Source organism: Pterocles gutturalis, unplaced genomic scaffold, assembly GCF_000699245.1.
Source record: "Pterocles gutturalis isolate BGI_N339 unplaced genomic scaffold, ASM69924v1 scaffold11759, whole genome shotgun sequence".
Classification (NCBI taxonomy): Eukaryota; Metazoa; Chordata; class Aves; order Pterocliformes; family Pteroclidae; genus Pterocles; species Pterocles gutturalis.
The window spans coordinates 85,790-106,076 of NW_010135848.1; the positions used below are offsets into that span (position 1 = coordinate 85,790).

The 20,287-nt window shown below is 38.7% G+C and overlaps 1 protein-coding gene across 1 annotated transcript in view; it reads right to left on the bottom strand.

Annotated features, from left to right (window-relative positions):
• Positions 1-20,287, bottom strand: part of LOC104468056 (mannosyl-oligosaccharide 1,2-alpha-mannosidase IA-like) — a gene marked incomplete at its 5' end in the record, with an annotated part of 60,486 nt that overhangs the window by 19,875 nt on the left and 20,324 nt on the right. Inside the window, 3 exons of the mRNA XM_010082059.1 lie at positions 2,020-2,135; positions 5,286-5,379; positions 7,760-7,883. Of these exons, the coding sequence (XP_010080361.1) occupies positions 2,020-2,135; positions 5,286-5,379; positions 7,760-7,883 (334 nt within the window). The remainder of the gene's footprint in view (positions 1-2,019; positions 2,136-5,285; positions 5,380-7,759; positions 7,884-20,287) is intronic.

The window sequence follows — 20,287 nt, forward strand, 5'->3', positions numbered from 1 at the left end:
GTGTTTAAACAAAGCTGTGCTGCTGCACCCTGCACGGACACACCTCGGGGCACTCCTGGCCCCCTCCTCTGATGACCAGCCGACAGCAGGCAGCTCTCCACCCGCTGGCCAGGCTGGGCTGGCTCAGGAGCCACCTGGGCACACTGCCACCATGAAACTGGTGTGGGACAGCAGACACATGTTAAGGCAGGAGAGACTTCCCGATGCACCTTGCTTCAGCTGTGCCCAAGTCAGGGCAAGGTAAACCTCCAGCCTCCACAGGAGCAGCCCAGCGCTGGCCACTGAGGAACTGGGCTCTCTTGGGCTCTCTGTTTCCTGGTGGGACCAACATGCCCCTGCTGCTCCCCACCAGGATGGCAGTCTACGCGCTCACGGTCCCACCAACAAGGGCGATTGTCACACAACGTTTGGGATATTCTACCTGCAGCAGTTTCAAATGGCTGCACTAGCAAAAGCACATTTGTTATGGCACGCACCTATGCACTAGTGCTGACACTGTGTGAAAATGTATTTAGAAGAAAAACCTGACATTATTAAACCAGTGGAAGTAGAAGACTGAAGCAACTTTGAGGTGCTTCAAAATGCCTTCCATGGTAAGATGAACTGATATCGTGTAATCAGATGCTTTGTTCTCTTTTTGGCTGCCAACCTAATGGCTGAGCTATTACAGTATCACTGTTCTTACATTATAGCCTCAAATGCACTCAAACTTAATTTAAAATCCACCTTTTGCTCTGAAGCAGAAACCATGTTAGTCGTGAAAATGAGGCTGACTGCATTCAAATCTGCACTTACAAAATTAAAGGCAGGATTGTCTTAGCAGAAGATACTTGGCTGACAAATTTACTATCACCAGAGATTGCACCCTCCCTCAAATCATGACTTTTCTTTCTAATGAAAAAAACCATAGTTGCGATGAGCCAGGGTTGTATTTTTTTAATGTCACCACTTTTTGTGGTATGGAAAGTAAAAAGGGAGACTTATGTTTCTTCCCTAGGGACAGCGCATTTCCAGATATATGAAAGAATAAGGATATATTGCTTAGAATCTCGAAGCCTTGTCTACAGAGGCACTCTACACACATACAGTTAATAAGAGATAAAAGTCCTGGCCCTAGAGCTTCCAGTCAAAACAGATGAAAGGATGGGGAAAAAAGAAGTATTATTATTCTCATTTTTATATATATATATATGAAAGCAAACAACCGAGAAAATAGGTATTTGCCCAAGACTGGAAGGAAAGCTTGTAAACATGAATTTAAACTTAATACTTCTCAAGTCTCAATCTGGTGTCACAAAACCATTATTTCTCAAAAAACAGCATATTAAGGAAATGCCATCAATAACAAAGCAAACTGCAGGCTAGAAGGATCATAAATAAAACACCGCATAGAAATATAAGTATGAACAATTCTGATTTTTGAAAACTTCCTCTTCTGTCCAGTTTAAATAATTGGCTGTTTCACAGAAACTGGCAAATATATGCCTCTTTTTGTAACAAAAAGTCATTGTGCAACAAAACCATCTATTTTAATTTATAATTATCTACCATAATATATTGATCTCTGTGTTGACCACAATCAAAACACTCTAATGGCTGAAATATGAAGTTGAAACACAAGAGAGGAACTCCCTCCTGGATATAAGGAAAAAGGACAAAAGGAATATATTTAGGGAAGACTGAGGAAAAAAGAATTGAACTTCTATCTGACACCTACCTGTAGATGCGTTTTTTGTTGCATATTTTATACTTTTCTCCTCCAGTATCAGAGACAACTGATCGTATAGCAGTTGAAAAAAAAATAGCTATATTTCAAGACTCTCCTCTTTCCCACAGTATCTGTATTCATCTGGCATTTATACTTGATGAAGTCTTTTTAAAAGAGAAAACAATTCTTTAAAAAAAAACACACTGTAGTGGCAAAGCCATAAACCCCTCACATTGTCCCCAGAGCCTGTCTCTTTAGGATTATTATAGATTAGATTATTATGGAAAGGAAGATTTAAACATCTTATTTACCTGAACAGCATCATAATACATTTTCTTGCCTTCTTCATCTGTCTTGTCTGACATCAACCATGCCTTCAGCAAATATTCATAAAAGCTATCCCCAAGCCCTCCAATGGAGACGTGATCTAAAAAGGGAAGAAAGAGATTTGACAGCAATTTCATCTTCAGCCTGGGCAATAAAATACAATTACAGTTTGAAACAGTGTATTTAATGCATTTAAACAACAATCTTTAACAAATGTAAGCCTGGAACCTCAGGAAAAATTAACAGGTATATACAGATAATTATTTCTTCAATTGCTAACTTTTTCATCAGACTAAAGCACTATAGTTATTTAATATCCACAGTGTGCCACAGGGGTTCATGGCAAAGGAACAAGAATTTTTATGTTTAACATCTAATTCATGTAGTCTATCCCATACAAATATGTGTTAACCTAAGTTCTTTTTTATTTTGAAACCAGGAAAAGAATTAAAAAGTGCTCTCTAATTTGATAAAGGCTTTCCCCTCTTAACATGCAGGCATTGTTTTTGTTTGCTCTTTTATTCACTAACGCTCCATTTAAGTCAATTCATAAAAAAGGCCAGAATGTTTTAGCTACTACTGCAGAGTTGAATTTCAGGTTATTTTATGTTATTTCAAAATACCAACCCATATGTTCAAAAATAATATTACATTTTCGAACATCTGTCTGCTCTTAGAAATCAGCGGTTGTTCTAGAAGTAAAAAAAAAGACTGCCACGTCTACAGATGATTATTGCTATCACACTGCTTTATTCTGCCCTATGTTTATTATTGGAAATGATCTGGTACTACAGATGCTGTGATTATTCAACTGCACACTTTTAGAACGTGACTCTGCAAATGCAAACACCAACCCAGTCAGACCGTTCGATGTCAGTTGCACCGATGATGTGAAAGTGAGGGATGCTCTCAGCTGCTTGCACAAGGTTGCCCTCACTTGCTCTCCAAGAGCTTAGAAGATTATTGGCAAGATTTTAACGGGCTATCATCTGATTTCAGCAGAGAGCCCCTAAACATATCAAATACTACAACTACACATATATACATATATATGAACACTAGCGAGAGGTTTTCTTTTGTAAGTTGGTGCTGCCTTGTAACATTAAGGGAATCCTTCAGTGAAAGGATTTCAAAGTGTTTTACCAGGACTACTCATTTATAACTGTCCATTTTACAGTGAGGAAGGTGTCCGCTAATTCCACCCAAGATATCCAGGATGGAGATGTGGTTACATATATCATGCAGCAAGTCCACGAGTCATACCACAAAATTCTGGGCATGAGAAAAGCAGAACACACATGGGGTAATCCAAGCTCATAAAGCAAGATGCAGAAGGGTCAGTGGTACAGAGTTCACGCTTCCCCACACCTAACTCTGATCTTAGCTTCAAAGTTATGCCTCTGTTGGTGGAATTTAAAAGAACACAGAGAATTTATTTTTAAACTCCTTTGTATCTTCTCCTAATGGAATGCCTCCTTTTGCCTATTGAACAGGTTGCAAAGCCATACAAATGTAGAAGATACACTTTTTCATTCAAACTTTATTAAGTGTCTTTCCTCCACTAGACTGTGACATAAAGAAAAGAATTCAGTGTTCCAAATGTATCCTGTCCCTTCGTCTAACAAATACATTGTACCATCAAACCTGGATTATAAACAGCTTCCCTCCTCCCTACCCCTTCTTTTGAATTATATATATCAAATTTCTGGAAAGAATACACCATTTATTTAATTAAATGTTCATGATCCAAGAGGAAAAGAGGCTTCTTAAAAACAAAAAAGAACATTTTCTATGATCAAAGGCTGATCTTTGAACAGCAGCATTTAAATGACCTTTACAGTTTCCTAAATAAATTACCATAGAAACCTCTGACATTTGCAAACTAAATAGCACAAGCACAGTTTCATCAATAATAAGCCCTGTTATTATATACATTATTGCAGTAGACAAATCCAATTGACGCATGCTGCAGCAAATCACTGTCAGTTTACTGTCAAAATAACAAGGGCTAAATGAATTTACAGGAACAATGGCAGTCATCCAGCAGTGTCCTTCACAGTTACAGCATTGCTAGAGAAGAAATGTTCAGAAACTATTCCCCCCCCCTTCCCAATTGATGTTTGAGAGATAATACTTCTGTCTTGTACTAATTAAGGGTCTAGGCTATTTTTTTCCTGTTGTAATCAAGTGAAAACAGCCTGGAAATGCAAACTGAAACAAAATCTCTCTCAAGTTTTACATTTTGATCTCCTACTATAGGAAGAAAAAAAAAATAAATCAATGTCTGCAAACGAAAGTAACTGAATTGGAAGAGATGCAACAAGATTAAATTTGTTTCTGAGGCTTCAGCATGCTAGGGGCTGACCGGCGTCAACATCTGTCTCTGTCATTTGCATGTGCAGTAAGCTATTTCTTTGTCAATACTACATGCTACTGGAAAGCAAAGCTGGTATAAACTGTAAGTGTTCCTGTGCACACCAATAAAAATTGGCATTTAATGTGAATGAGGAGTACATAAGACACAACTATATTACAAATAGGGAAATGGCAAAGGCAATAAGGCAGACAAGTATTTGACTGCCTTAAAATAAATAAGGCAGAGCCACTAACAGCCTCAGCCACTAGAAAGATCTGCTGTCATGCAGCTCACCAAAAAGCTCAGTTTCTGTGGCTGTCTGAAGGCAAGGAAGGAGGTAATGGGACCTGGCTCACCAATACTGCAGTGTACTTCCAAGGGGATTGATGCCATGACACAGCTCTGTCTAGTTTGCTTCCTTAGTTATTGGCATTAAACTTCAACATAAATCACAGCTGGTATTAATTGCAAAGACTGGTTTTATTTATTTTTTTTTATCTTCAGTGGAGCTACACCACTCTAAAAATATGTAATTTGATTCAGACAAGTCGATGTTTCCTTAAGCAGCTAATTTAGAGAGCACTTTAGACTTTCTAATAAAAGAATTTTGTAGTCTACAAATTCCTTTCCAAAATCATACAAAGTCAGACATCTCCCCCCTTGTACAAGCTGTACTGAGAGATCAAAGAGAAGTATATTAAAATACAGCAAGTAAAATTATTTTTGTATTTGTAGTGTTTTTTACATTGTAGAGAACCTCAGATATAATGTGAGTTTTTACATTTTATAAAAATTCTTTATATATAAACCACATAACATTGATTGAAAGAAGTTAAGGACTGCAAACAGCACACCGATAGACAGGTCATAGTACCAAAGAAGTGTTCTACTTACGCTGGCCCCATTGGCCACTGCTGGGATTCAGATAGTTGGGGTAAAGGCCCTCTGGTTTATCCAGTCGATTTAGAACTTTTCGAATATTCATTACCTGTTGGAAGGGTAGAAAACACTGAGCACTAATCCATTTTCCCCACAAAATAAAACAGTGTTGGTACAAAAGTGTTAAAATGCAAATATCCCTAAAAATAAAAAAATAGCCTTATTCAAGGGGTATACCTAATACCTCTTTGCAATCGTATTACCATTTAAAAAGATCCTCTAAGCTGATATCATAATGTAAATGAGCTCCTCAAAACCTCTGGAGTTTCTGTGTCAAGTGTCAGTAATGAAACAACACAACAGAAGCAAGCTCCGAAGTTCAGGATTTGCCATACAGAGTATCTTGCCTCTCCACAGGATACTGTTGCCTTAACTAAGCTCAGCTACTTCAGCCTCACATACCCAAATCAGAAATGGTATTAAATATTAAGCCTATCACCTAGTTCGGATGCAGAAGTGAATTGTCAAGCAGTTTTGCCTGGAAAGGAGAGCACTGCTGGAAGTGAGCTCTGTACAACCAGCTTGCCCAGCAGGAACCCAGGCAGCCCCGAGCGCTCCGCCGGCACTGTTAAGCAGCTCGCTACAAATGAGAAGCCCGGGGAAACAATTACAGTCCAGATGCTCTGCAGCTGGAGTCAACCAGCAGCACAATCCACTGCAGAGCACATGAAATAATTTATACTGAATTTCAACATTCACAGAAAAAGCAAATGTAGCAACTTGGGAGAATGAAGATCCTGAGCACCACAGACCAGAAATTGTAACAAAAATGTACTGACAGCTTCATTATAACACCCTGAATGCCTAGAGATCAAGTGAACTAGCTGCTAAGAAAGAAGACAAATTAGCTTACACCAAACCGCAGAAGGATTTCTGTGGTACACAAACTGCCTTCTGCATCTTGACACTACATTGCTAACAGCCATTGCCCAAATGCAGACTGCAATGAGTCCTAGACTTTATTTAATGAATTCTTCTACGAATACTTCCATGCAAAGCTTATTTTAATGTTTCTTCTTCTTTATCAAGCGTACCAGCCCTGGAATGGCTTGCCTCAGAGGGCTGTGGAGTCACAGTCTCTGAAGGGTTTTAAGAGCAGCTTACATAAACAGATACCTTGCAGCTATAGCTCGATGCCACTTCAGAAGAGAACCATAGGCTAGGATTTTAACATACACACTTTGAACACACTTTAACTGTCTCTTAATAGAACAGATGTTACATATTAAATTACCACAAATATCAGAAGATAATTAAGTTACCCAGTAAGTTCGTTTCTGGCTGGTTCTGGGTACTGCCCCCCTCCCCCTTCCCGCCCCTGCCCCAGTTCAGATTTGTTTAAGAGAAACTCTGTCTTTAAATTAATCCATAAATACATTCAAATTGCTAGGAGTTTGTTTCACAAAATCTATTTCAGTGCTGACAATGGTATTGAAGCAATGTCATTCAGTCCTTTAAGTTTGGTACAACTAGTAGTCATTTTAGATTTAACCACTGCTTTTAAACCTACTGCTAAACATTGAGTCTCATTATTAATTAGCTTATTAGATAGATAATGTCAGTTTTAGCTAACATAGGGCAGTTGGATTAAGAATACAAAACCAAAGCAATTGAAAGTTTTAAATAGGAAAAAAACACTGAAGATAAATGATACAGTGTAATAGGAAGAACATGACTTGCTGACTATATATGCACCAAAAAGCAAAGTAAAATTGCTTAGGTGGGAATTGGGGGAAGGACAAGAAGAGTTACTTTCCATGGTTTACGTAAATAAAAAGTATCCAGAAGACAATGTTATCAAGTTTTGGAAGAATTAGTAAGTACAACAACTGCTTTGTCAAAGGATGTTTTTTGGGTTATTTTTTCTTTCCCCAAAGAAAGTTCAAAGCACATTTCTTAAAGGTCAGTGCAATAGAAGGGCTTTCTGACACCACTGCTAATAACAATATTATAAAATATTATAAAATAATATAAACCTTACTGATAATAGTGATATTATACAGTATTTTAAAGACTAAACTTGCTGTAATCACACAAGGTAGCCATGGTGCTTTGCCTTCCATAGGCATCACATATTATCCCCAATATAATGTCAATTTTTGTTATCACCACATTCAGGTGAAGTACAGAAGAAAGCTCTACGGTCTGACTGTTTAATGAGATACTAATTTAGAACATAAGCAGAAATGGTATGTTTTATGGGGCTGAGTAAGTGCTATATACAACAAGATGCATCACACTGGTTTTGGAACAGATTTTTGACTTGATAACACAAAAAAACCCCCAGGTGACTAGGGAAACACCTAGAAAGTATCTACCCCCTGTGACAAATGCTTACAACTGAGGAAAATCCAAATCTCTCCCCGGAGATATTAGTCTCCCAACATGTGATTTATCTTTTACAACAGGATTTGACTGAATAGTCTAACCTTTTCAGCAAAGACAGGGTTTCCAGACAGGTGGCTCAAGTGTATGAACTCCAGATGCAAAGTCCCAAATTCTGCCAAAATGCTGCTGCCACCAGAGGCCCATGGCCAATTTCGACCGATTCCACTAAGGTGGGGGGGGAGAGAAATACAGAAAATAACCATGAGCATCTATAAGGCAATGCTGATAAAATATAACAGGTAGTAGATATAGAGAAGATAATTAATTCAAAATGTACTTAGTATCTATGTAAGAAAACATGCTCCAGCAGCCTTCCATGACGTCACACAGGACTGCGAACTACTTCAGTCCAGTTCTGCTTAGGCGTGTAAAATCGCTTCTTGCAACAATACAGTCTTTTAGCTCATTAACAGCTCCATTACACATATCATTATACCCGTGTTTCACTGTACGATATCACATTTAAAGACATTACCAAAACCACTAGGTATGAGAAAATATTCTAGTACTTCAGCTGTTTTCCCTGTATTTAACACAACAGTCTCCAATTCTAACTCTTCCTTCTGCAGCACAATTGTTTATTAACTTAAAATACTGCATATAAACAGCACAGACTTTCAGTTAAAAGTACTACATACAGTATATCCTTCTTAATACCTGAGAATTCAACAGAGTAGGGTATTTAGGCATTGTCTGTCCAAGCACTCTTACCAGGATGAATAACTTCAGTTTTAATTAAGAGCTAAAGACACTTCACAGCAAAATTAATCTCAGCTTTTGTGCTGAGAGGAGACAAAAGCACATTTATTGCTAAATCCCCACTAGAAACTAATGCTGGTTGGGCTTCAGGCTGAAAAGTCTGCTCAAGTTTCAATGCAAAAAGGTGGTTTTTTTCCCCTTGAAATTTCCAGCAGCAATATGCAGAAAACCCCTAGAAATTAAAGAAGAGCTAGAAAACTTTCCAGAGCACCTAGGTCAGTAATAACATATTAGACCAGCATATTATTAGCATGAACGTTAGATATAAATGCACTTATTAGGTACTGTAATGTCTTCCTTATTTTCAAGTTGTAAACAGCATTAAACACACACACACATATATAAATTAAAATTTAATTTTAGTTTTACACATAAGCAGCCATTACAGTCATCAGCACTTGCACAACCATGAGAATCAGGTATTCTTCCTGAGTTAAAATGTGACCCATGTTATGAAAAAGCAAAACAAAGCAAAAAACCAAGAAACCTCATCTTTAGTTCATCATGACAGAAGTCTTCAATTGTATTAAAAGTTCATCTTCAAAAGGTCATGTATCTATAACAGAAGTTTAACCAATATAATTAAATGAAGACTCCATTAAATTAATTTCCTGACTAGCTGTATTAACACATTATATTGAGATTTCTGCCACACACACAAAATAAATACCAGTCATTAAACTTTAAAAGCAGAATTAAGGCTACGAATACAGAGCACGTTTGTGTTCTACTTAAATGTCATGGCTTTAAACCATGCAACATCTTTGGCTGCCTAGCTTTGAGTTGAAGGCACTGCTGGAACTCACTCAAGTGCCACCAAAAATAAACCCTGAATTTTACCTACTATTAGGCAGACTCATAGCATCCTGTTTCTGAAGTACCTCATACTCATACCCAAAGGCATGCTATAGATTTTCTTTTTCCCAAACCATAGAGCCTTGTATTGACTAAGCTTATCTGAGTGCTGAGGGGAGGAAGAACTTTGTGGAACAAAAGGAAAGAGATCAGATGAGGCTCCCCTGGCTGACCATAAAGGTCCAAGAGGCTGGGACACATAGAAGTCTTCTGATACAAATGATTGCCCAGAACTCCAAAAGAGAAAAATGTTTCTAATATTCATAGCTGCAGACAAAATCAATGACATAATAAAATGACTGCAAAGATGCATGCAATCCAACTTCTGTATGATATTTGTATGGCAGAAACAGAACACAAGTGTTACGAGAACTGAATATCTCATTTTAAGAGCAATCTTACAAAGATTAGAGTGCTTTTTACATTTGATGAAAACAAAAGTGAAGAGAAAAAACCCACTTTGCTTACAGGCTGCCTGCACTTCAATCTGCCGTGGGTCAGAATTTTTCAAAATGGTGACATAAAAGCGTCAGATATTACAGAAAATAATATCAAGGTGAGTACTGCAGACACATCTGGAAACCTCCTATCTGCAGACTGAACAGCTTACACCTACAGACTGGTTATTGACCCAAGAAAGAGGCACTATCACTGGGACACACTGGCCCAAGTCCTGTCTAACTGCTGACTTCTAGATGAAAATGTTTTAGCTTGTTTCCAAATCACCCGGATTAAAAGAAATTATACAAAACACTACTGGTAAAAAAATTTTCAAAAAAAAAAGTGAAATATTTCAAGGTTTTGAAAAGTTACCATGTTATGGTGCAACTAGCAAAAGCCCACTTTTTTTTCTATTAAATTTCTCAATAAATCTCCAAGTGGAAACATTGAGCTGTTCCTGCAGCAAGGCATCAACCAAACTTGGCAGAAAACTTAAGAAAGTCCCTACTTGCACCCTACCACGATATCTGCTGATATCAACACAACCTGTCAGAACATTTTAATGTACTGAGTTTTCTTATCCAGAAAAATTTCCAAGCATGGCTATCCAGAGGTTTTCTGCACACAGCAATGCGTTTTACCATGAGTGGAAGATTCTTCTTGCTTAAGATGGTTTAAAAACTGTAAACTTGCATTCTTTACTCTTAATGCAAGAATAGCAGAAAGAAACACCTATGTTGCATCTACGTGCTATTTAATGCAGCTTTAGTTGTTTTCAGTTGTGATAGCTAGTTAGAAAAAAAAAAAAGGCATCAACATATTTCTGGAAAATTTGCAAAATAATGAAGATATCTGTTGGTTTAGTTTCAAATGGGTGCTCTAGGTCAAAAATGACTACCTCATTTCAACAAGCAGATCTTAATAACAAAGCATAGTAAAATATTGATTTCTGTCCGTGCATTAGACAACACATCTAGTGCTCTCAACTCAGACATTTTTCAAGCTCTTCACCAATATTATTATTGGGATCACCAAAAAATTCTCCAAAGGTAAAAAAGTCAATGCTAGGTACATATTTACTATTCAGTCATAAAGCCAATGCTGGCTATCTACTAACTCGTCAGTTATGAAGTTATGGGCTGTCTTCCTGCAGTTTTGAGATGCAAGCCTGGGGTTTGGCTGAAAGGTTTTATTTCCACTCCAAGTTTTAGCAAAACTATATATAACATCACAAATTCCTACAGCTTTTCTTCCAAGGGCATCCATTACTCAGGTCAAGAAACTAGAGCAGCAATCTGAACGTGAAGAAAGATCAGGGCGTCTGGAGGATTTTCAAAAGGCGGCTTAAGGCTCTGTTTGTGAGCTACACAAACTTATGTGCACGTCACTTGTCACAACCAAAGCAAAATCTGTAAAGCACTGAAAACTTCTTGTACATTATTTTCATTCAGTTAATCCTCCAAAATGGTTTTGATGTCCCAAATACCTTGTAAGCTGACAAATGCAGCCTTCAGAAAGAGACAGACCCATACCACCACTAGTAGAGGACAGCAAAGGGGGCCCAGGTATCACACTCATCCTTTCTATTAGCTGCATTGCTTTATCTTGCTTTCTTTTTGTAATTTACTTTGCCACTGTATTTTCACATTTTCCTATGCTGATACTGACTACAACCTGGGCTAAGTATCAGTCATGTGCTGACATCAGAGTCAGAAACAAAATTCCTTCTATACACTTCAGGAAGGAAGGAAAAGCCACATTACTTAAACTTGTTTAAAGTTACAGACCAGTACTAAAATAATTTCAGTTTACAGGGCACGATTTTAATGTATCTCAAATCATTGTGTCTAAAACAATATTGTTTATACTACTTAAAAACCATTAAAAATTTCTGTAAAATATTAATAGAACTTTGGAACTTATTTCTATATAATTATTACTGGTGTTATAACTAGTATTATGTAATTGACATTTGAAGTGAGGATCTGGATCAGAAAAGTGTATTAAAGCACTGTAAAAGTCCATCGCTGTTTTATGATATATCCCATTAATTTTATAAACTTTGCTACTGTACACTGAGTGCCATAGAATCTGAAATACAGTGTAATTCTACTGTCATTCATTCTCAGGAAATATGAGCCTGATTGACCAGGGCTGCTGGTAACTCAACTCAGTATTTTTCCAGTAGACTACTGTTGGTCCTCTGTACATAGGAATAGAAAGCATGAGATCAGTATCTCTTCTAAAATGTACAGGATGTACCAGGAGAGGGAACCACAGAGGAAATATGAATATTTAAAGTTTTTATTTTTATTACTGAAAATCAGAGGCATAAAAGTATTTACAAGATTATTAAAAAAAATATGTCTTCAATATATATAAAGCAGCAGATAATTTTCAACTGAAAGGATCAGCAAATCCTCAGGGAAACTCCACAAACACTTCAAAGGGTCAAAATACTTATCAAATCAAAATTCGTGCCATCAGTGAACAGAACTGTTTCAGTCTCTGCAGACAGTCTGTTTATTATCTCCCAACCCTTCCTGGAGAGTACCAGGACAACTTCAAAATCTGGAGGAAGAGCAAGACTTCAGAATTCCAATATTTGATGCAAAATGCAAAAGCACAATAGTCAGTATCCTCCTGCAGACTTAGCCAGTGAAAAAGGTGAAAGACCAGAACAAAAGAGATCCAGCAGCAACAACGTGAAGTGTCCAAGAGCTGCTGTTGCAAAAGGTTTTAGCATTAAATATGACAATAACTCCCTATAGCCCCTTTGGACTTTACCAATGCTGATCTTTTTTACCAAAAAGCTGCTTCAGCTATGATGGTGGGTGAACATGCAAAACACTATGACAGAGAAATGTGAACATGGCACTAGGAAGGGTCTATTTAAATTCCCCAGAGTCCGGAGACACTAGTTGGAGCATACAGGTACCTGGTACTTCCAGGAGTGTTGAGGCAACAAGAAGATCTGCTGGGAGAATGCAATTTACAACTGGAATAGGTTGGGCTTAATCCTGTTTTAACAGAAGCCCTCATGAGCAGAGCGCTGCCCAGATGGACCCGCAGTCCCTGGCTCGCTCACCTCACTCCACACCACCAGCAACCTCTCCGATGTCCAGGAGGGAAAGGGACCTTCCCAAATGGAGGTCAAGAAAAAGGGGGATGATGATGCAAAGGCCACACAAAATTTCCTGCAGCTTTTTTCTCCATCATCCTCCTGCCAGTTCCCCAGGACATGCTTCAAGCTTCTCCTTCAGGCTCAACCCCAGAGCATATAAGCCTTATAAAGAGAAATTAGGTAAAATTATTAGCTCTTTTGTGAAAGAAAACATTATCCCCTGCTTTTCCCCCCAGAGGAAGCCCGTGGTCCTCAGACAATTTTGAAAGCATAACGGGATCGCTTTTCCACGTTTTAGCCTTAAGATTATGACCACATGCGACTTGTCTGCACGGCGCATAGCCCAGACTGTAGTTCAGTGCATGGACACCGTGTACCAGCTACAGGACTGACCGCTGGTGGAGGGGGGAAATGGGAGACCAGGGCACCTCCAGCAAGGGTACTCACAGAAATAAACCTCTTCGGGGCTCCCCTGATAATCAGTACAGGGAGATAACAGAATTAAATCACTTCACAGAAGAGATAAAGATGGAGTCTCTCCCTTTACAGAGTAAACCCAGGGAGACCAGTCTCACCTACAGTTACCCCTTGCCAGGTGCCCAAATCTCCCCCAAATTTTCAATAAGCTTCAGAGGTACCAGATTAATTTTTTAACTTTATACAGGCTAATATCTATAACAAAATGTAGGATTGTAGATAAATACTTTGCAATGTTATATTTTTAATTCTTCAATTATAAAATAAGGTTTTTCCTAACTCACAATTTATTTTTAATGGTCCTTTTTTGTACAGGCCACATTTGCATGACATTTTGATAAAATGTTGCAAGATAACTTTTAGAAGATTAAACTACAAAAATAAATACAGAAAACCTTCCTACAGTACCGTGACACTAAAAGGATACTTTAAAGGACATGAATCTTCTTTACCTAGCCAGGCAAAGCCATACAGATGGTGCCACATATTGTGAATTAGTAAATTAAACAAGCTAACACAATACATTATGCCCAAAATTTCTCTCATAGATGTAATATGTATCAATTTATTATTACTTTCTCTGTTGAAGGGAGTTCAGAAGAGAGCCACAAAGATGGTCAGAGGGCTGGAACACCGCCGATATGAGGACAGGCTGAAAGAGTTGGGGGTTGTTCAGCCTGGAGAAGAGAAGGCTCCAGGGAGACCTTATAGCAGCCTTCCAGTACCTGAAGGGGGCTGCAGGAGAGAAGGGGAGGCACTCTTTATCAGGGAGTGTCATGATGGGATGAGGTGTAATGGCTTTAAGCTGAAAGAGGGTAGATTTAGACTAGACATTAGGAAGAAATTTTTCACTGTGAGGGTGGTGAGGCACTGGAACAGGTTGCCCAGAGAAGCTGTGGATGCCCCATCCCTGGAGGTGTTGAAGGCCAGGCTGGATGAGGCTTTGAGCAACCTGGTGTAGTGGAAGGGGTCCCTGCCCGTGGCAGGGGGGGTGGGAGTTGATGATCTTTAAGGTCCTTTCCAACCCAAACCATTCTATGATTCTCTGCCATATTTCAATCCAGTGAGAACAGTCTCCAAGGGCACATTCCATTTTGGCAGCATTGGTCACTATTTCTACAAAAGACTTTTTTTCAAACAAAAGTCTTCCTTTTTACAAAAAGTCAGTATAACTACCTAATGGCCAGTCACTGTATTTCTGATAAAGTGTTTATACACTGCAAAAGCTTCAGTCTATTTCTTTTCTGCCACTACCAGTCTTTCACAAAAATATTTTAATTTAATTAAGTCAACTAAGTTTCCCTAAAACAAATGAAGAGAGGTCAGTAAGGGTTAGGTTTTCATTTACATACTCAGCATTTATTTCCCATTTCAAAGAAAATATATTTAAAAGTTGCTATAGATCCATAGATGGCACAAAATACGTCAAAATGCTAAATAAAACTTAATTAATTTCAGCATTTCGTAGGCAAATGAATGAACTCAAAACCATACAATTAATATGTTCTAAATATACTTTGTGACACACACTCCAACATAAAAATAAGGAAATAATGGGAAAAAATATTTAATGGATACTATAGTTGCATGCTGTGATCCCCTAGCCAAGGGAGCCACTATGGCAGCCAAAAGGATGATCCTCAGAGGTAATTTTCACAGAATATCTAATGTTTCATGCATTATTTAGGATTTCCACATCTGAAAATGCTTTCATAAGAATGATTTTTTATTTTGCCCTGAATGGAACCAAAATGGAACTGTCACAAAAATAAATTAAGAGCGGCTTCTTCTCTTCCCAGAAACCAGTGCTGATGATTAGACACATATCTCTTGCAAAGAATCTGCTAAGAGAGAAGCTAAACCCAATACCATAGACCAAACTGGGGAATTTAAAGGGTGATCTGCTACTGATACTTTTCAGAAGAAGTTCCTGCCAAATGCCTGTGCTGCATCTTTCTCCTTTCAGTACTGCAGCTAATTAACAGTGCTAATCAACTATGGTTTATTATTCAATGTACAAAGCTGTGATGAAGACTGAAACTATTTTATTAGAGGTTCATATGTTTTCAAGTACCCTCCACTCCCCCAGGGGTACAACATATGGGATCTTCATGTAAAGGCCCATCTTCACCAGCACTGATATTGATGATTTATTTATTAACATCTCCTAGATATTTCATGTGGTTTTGTCTTCCTCACACCTGGCAAATCATCAATACCCCTATTTGACAGAAGAAAGACCAGAACACAGAAATCCCAGGTTTGCCTACACCACTGGCACTCAACTCTTCCACCCAAGCCTACTGGCAGGAGCTGCTGAGACAGCACTTTGTGGGCAAAGTCAGACAGGGGAACCTGTGACAGGGCTAGCACAGTAGCTGTATATTTCTAGCCCCAGTAGCAAGTGTCAAACACCTTCCTGGCCAACTTCCAATACATAGCAATTAACTTTTTGCATTCCTACGTGGTCCTTATCTCCCCCTCAGACAGCATCAACCAGACAGACTCCTGCTGATTTTCAGAGAAAGGAAAATGATTACAGTCTGTTTAAGCATCTCTCACACAATGACTCAACAGCTGGAGACAGCAGAAAAAGAAGCTTAAATCAGCTATCTAGCCTATGTGGTAGTTTTTGATGTCTGTTCTATTCCTCTTTGTTAGGACAATCTTTGAGGCAAATGCTAACAGCTGGTTAGTTTTTCAGCTGTGACAATGAATGTCTAACTGCTGCCCTTGGCTAATCATTGCCCAGCTGGCAGCTTCCTGCTCAGCTGAGCTGCCCTCTCTGAAGACTGACAGGTACCAGCAATTACCTGGTGAGGTGATTTCTAGGGATGCTGACTTGGCAGGAGGAGACAGACAGTGAATTAGTATCATCAGCAACTGTGCTATGAAGACTAACAACAGAAGTGATTACTCAATTTTACAGTACTACAGGGAATGAAAAACATTCTATGCTGTAATGTCAGACAGAACATGGATGTATTTCTTACTGTAACAAGTGAGATAATGAAGAGGTATAGCCTGAAGAGCTATTAGTTTGAGAACATTAATTTTGTCTATTTGCCTAGTCATACGCAGTGTCAGCATCAATATATGCTGATCTCCTGGCAACTTCAGTTCTGCCAGTACAGGAGGTGCATCAATTTGTATTGAAGGCACTTGCTCATCATCGTCTGGCTGGAAATGAGAGTAAGAAAAGTCCGATTACTGTGGCTGACTGTTCATCACGTGAGAAACTACCAGGACAGCTCCAAAGAGATGTTAATATGAAACAGATCTTAAAGTAAGATCCCAGATTTTCCCCATAAGGTTCAACAAGTCCTTCAAAGGCAATGTATGTGGCACACTTTCCAATCCAAATATCACAGACATGTCTGACTGTAAAAGAGCAGGAGAAGAGGAAAAAGTTTTCTTGCTCCCCTTGTCAATTTTAGGAAGATGGGACCAGTCAGAATAGTTTCATGGTTCCTGAAGATTAACAGTTGTTCTAGAGCCCCTACAGTACCTAGGCACACCAGTTGCACTGTCTCTGGTTAAATTTTTCAAGAACAAAAGTCCTCTGCCTCCCAACATTTTTGCCTTTCACCTTTGTAAGGAAACCTACCCTGTCACCTTTAAAGCTGTCCTAGAATGGTCACTATCTCCTTACTATACTTGCAGGCAAAAGGTTAAAATGCTCAACAATCACGGAAGGCTGTCAAGTGGGATGATCTTCTTCAAGGTGACCATCCGACAGGCAATTTCTCTTGAAACTGTACAGAACAGCAACAGAGACTGAAGAGCACTGTTAATGTAAAAGTGTGAAGGAAACAGAAGGTGCACAAGGCACAAAATTTTCAGTATCAACCTGTGCTGTGGCCTCCACCAGGACAGGTCCCCACCTCCCAGAAGGATCAAGTCAGCAGTGGAGGAGGTGTTGGAGCAGTGTGCATATAAACACACAGAGGAAGCTGGAGAGTTACATCTTCTCCACGTCCAAATCAGTCCATGAAACCCCACGAAGCACTCTGCTCAGTAAAAAGAAGACACTGTTCAACACCACCATAAAACTTACTGTCACAGCAACAGGACCATCCCCGCTGTGGTGAAAACTACTTAATCATGACTGTCAGAGTAATGATGGGTCCTGGGGAAATACTGAATTGCATGGACACTGAAATGGAAACAGCGGCAGAGGGAGCAGGAAGAGCCAAGATGCAGGTGGAGACCAAAGTGCCAGAGACAATCAAGACAAAGTGGAGACAATCTCATCTGCCTCTGGAGAGCAGCAGAGAACAAGGAAAGGCCAGTGAAGTTGCCTGTGGGAAGATCATGCTTTAATGTACACATTGGTCTGTCAGCGCTGAGAATAAAAAATAAAATACTCCCTCCACAGTTTCTGAACACCACCAGATACCAGAGGATACCTCTTTCATGATCTGATACATGGGTTTTGAACATTTGGATCTAGTGATACTGTGTCTCTTGATGCTTAAAAGAATCAGAGTATTTTATTCTCACCAGTCCATTCAGACTGTTTGGCTGCTTTGTTTATGTCAAATTTCTGCAGCGTTTCTCTGTGGAAAAAATACAGAATTTCTTTAGGACTTTACTGGCAGGGTTTGTACAATTCCTTCCTTATGGTTGTCTGCCCTGTGACACTTTTCACGTTACTGGTGCTCTAAAGGGGCATCAAAGCTTGTGGAACTGTCACCCTGCGGCAAACCAACAGAGCAGTAAGCTCAAGCGTACGCACCCACATGGAGGAGTGTGAGACAGGGAGAGACAATTAGTAGCCAAGCAGTACGTGATTTGAAATGTCACTGTGAGACATGTCAAGTGTTTAAAGGTAATTTTCAGTGTCACCACCTAAAACTGTACTTGTTACTGTAATCATTTCTGATAAAAGTTATCTGAGCACAGCACAGACCTATGTCTCCCACAACACACTAATGAATAAACTAAACAATTCATGTTTCCTATTACTTTATGCACTAAAGCTTTAATTAATCAATTTCCAAGGGCTAAAAAAGCAAGAGGGAATACAACACAACAGAGCAAGGCTAGAGATAATAAGTACCAGCACAGACTACTTTTAATCAGGTCCCTGAAGAAAAGTGAAAATAACAGGAAATGAAAAGTCATGAATAGAAGCCCACCGTTCTGCCATCCATGCGATAATGAGTTAGGCAGTGTAAAAGGAGAAGGTATTAGAATGAAATTCCCTGCTGTAGCAACTGATATAATTCGGTGTTAGTGACAGTCTAAAAAAACTCCCAAAACCAAACTCAACCAAACAACCAAACAAAAAGCTCTTCTACCTCCATAAACAAACAAAACCAACAACAAAGCAAGAAAAACTCTATAAGCTCCTGGTTCTGAGAAGCCAATGGAAAACACAATTCTTAACGGATTCATTGGGAAGAAAAACTATTTAAGAATTTTGGAAGAGTCCATGAGAAACAGCATTTATGTTTCTCATGTTTCACCTATGTTCTCTTCCTCTCTGCCATGCCTTTTAATAGTAAAAGATGAACTAACTTTGTTAAAGTCTAAAGCTTATTTCAGAACTTTATATTTCACATTAAATAAGAGTGCTTGATGCCTTAAACCACTGTAGCCATGGTAATAGCACTCTTGATCTGATTTGCTCAGCACTTCTGTCTATAAAATGCACCTCCCAGTTTTCTATCACTGTTCCAACATTCAACTTTTAGGTTATCTTTTTTCGTGCTCAGGATTTGCTCCACCCAACTCAGTTCAGTAACTTCTGACTTCAGTGAGTTTCTATCCCACTTCTGATTTCCTTTACTAATAGCTGATATTCGAGCTTTGCAAAATTATTCTTGTGTCATATCAATTGCATTGTCCAACTGCAAATAAAGGTTATTAACTTCCTTTGTCTGTAAAATAATCTGTTATGAGAATGAGTGTTGAGCAGTTTGTAATTTGGAGGTGACCAGGTAAAGTAGAAACAGTGTGGAGAATCCTCTTGCTCTCCTAATTGACTTCTGGGTTACCAGATATTCATCCCTCTACTGCCAGTCACTTGAGATCTTTAAGTTTCCTCCACACAGCCTCAGGTGGAAAGCAGCAAGATGCATTTCTATGATGGAGATCCTGCAACAGCAGTCACCTCCAGTTCAGGTTAAGGACACCCACAACCCAATCAACAATATTAGTGTACTGAAAAATTGTGAACACAGTGGCTTCTCTATCAGAAGAGCAGGAGTCACACTTTCAAGGAAAGCCACTACTGATCTTCTGAACAGGACAAAATCCAAGTATTTGGTCTCTTCAGTCTGTTGAGGATTTTTCAGAGAAGGTAAAGATTTAAAGCATCAAAGCTAAGGTTGGCAAGTGACAGGCTATATGAAACTTCCCATCCACTAATTCCCACTTTCCCACTTCCTTCCCAACACTGATTTTATAATACTCTAGATCATCCTAATCTCAACCTCAGTAATTTTAAATATATTTGTATCACTCGTTTACCCAGATCGTAGTCATTCCTTAACACCAGATGGTAACTTTAAAAATTGTTTTTAATATTTTACTTTTCTGAACTCAATTAGCTTTTATTAGCTTTTCATGTCAAGAAAATATTTTAAGCAGATTCATAGTCATTTAAGTTAAAAGGACTTTCAAAGCATTTAGTCACATTTATTGTGCTTGATATTGCATGTGGTACCATTAAATGTTTGAAGTGATTCAAAATCATTACACTAACTGCATGGCTCCATTATTAAAAATAATTTGCTGACAAGTTGCAAAGGTCTGTTTTAAGCAGTGTTGTAGCTACCATTCATTGCAAGGAGCCTATGCCAAAAGCTTTCTGACTGACAGTCAATTCCTTCTCCTTTTAATACATCTGTTGGATCAACAGCGGTTTCAGATACTGGACAGCTTGTCACAAGACTTGCAGCTGTGA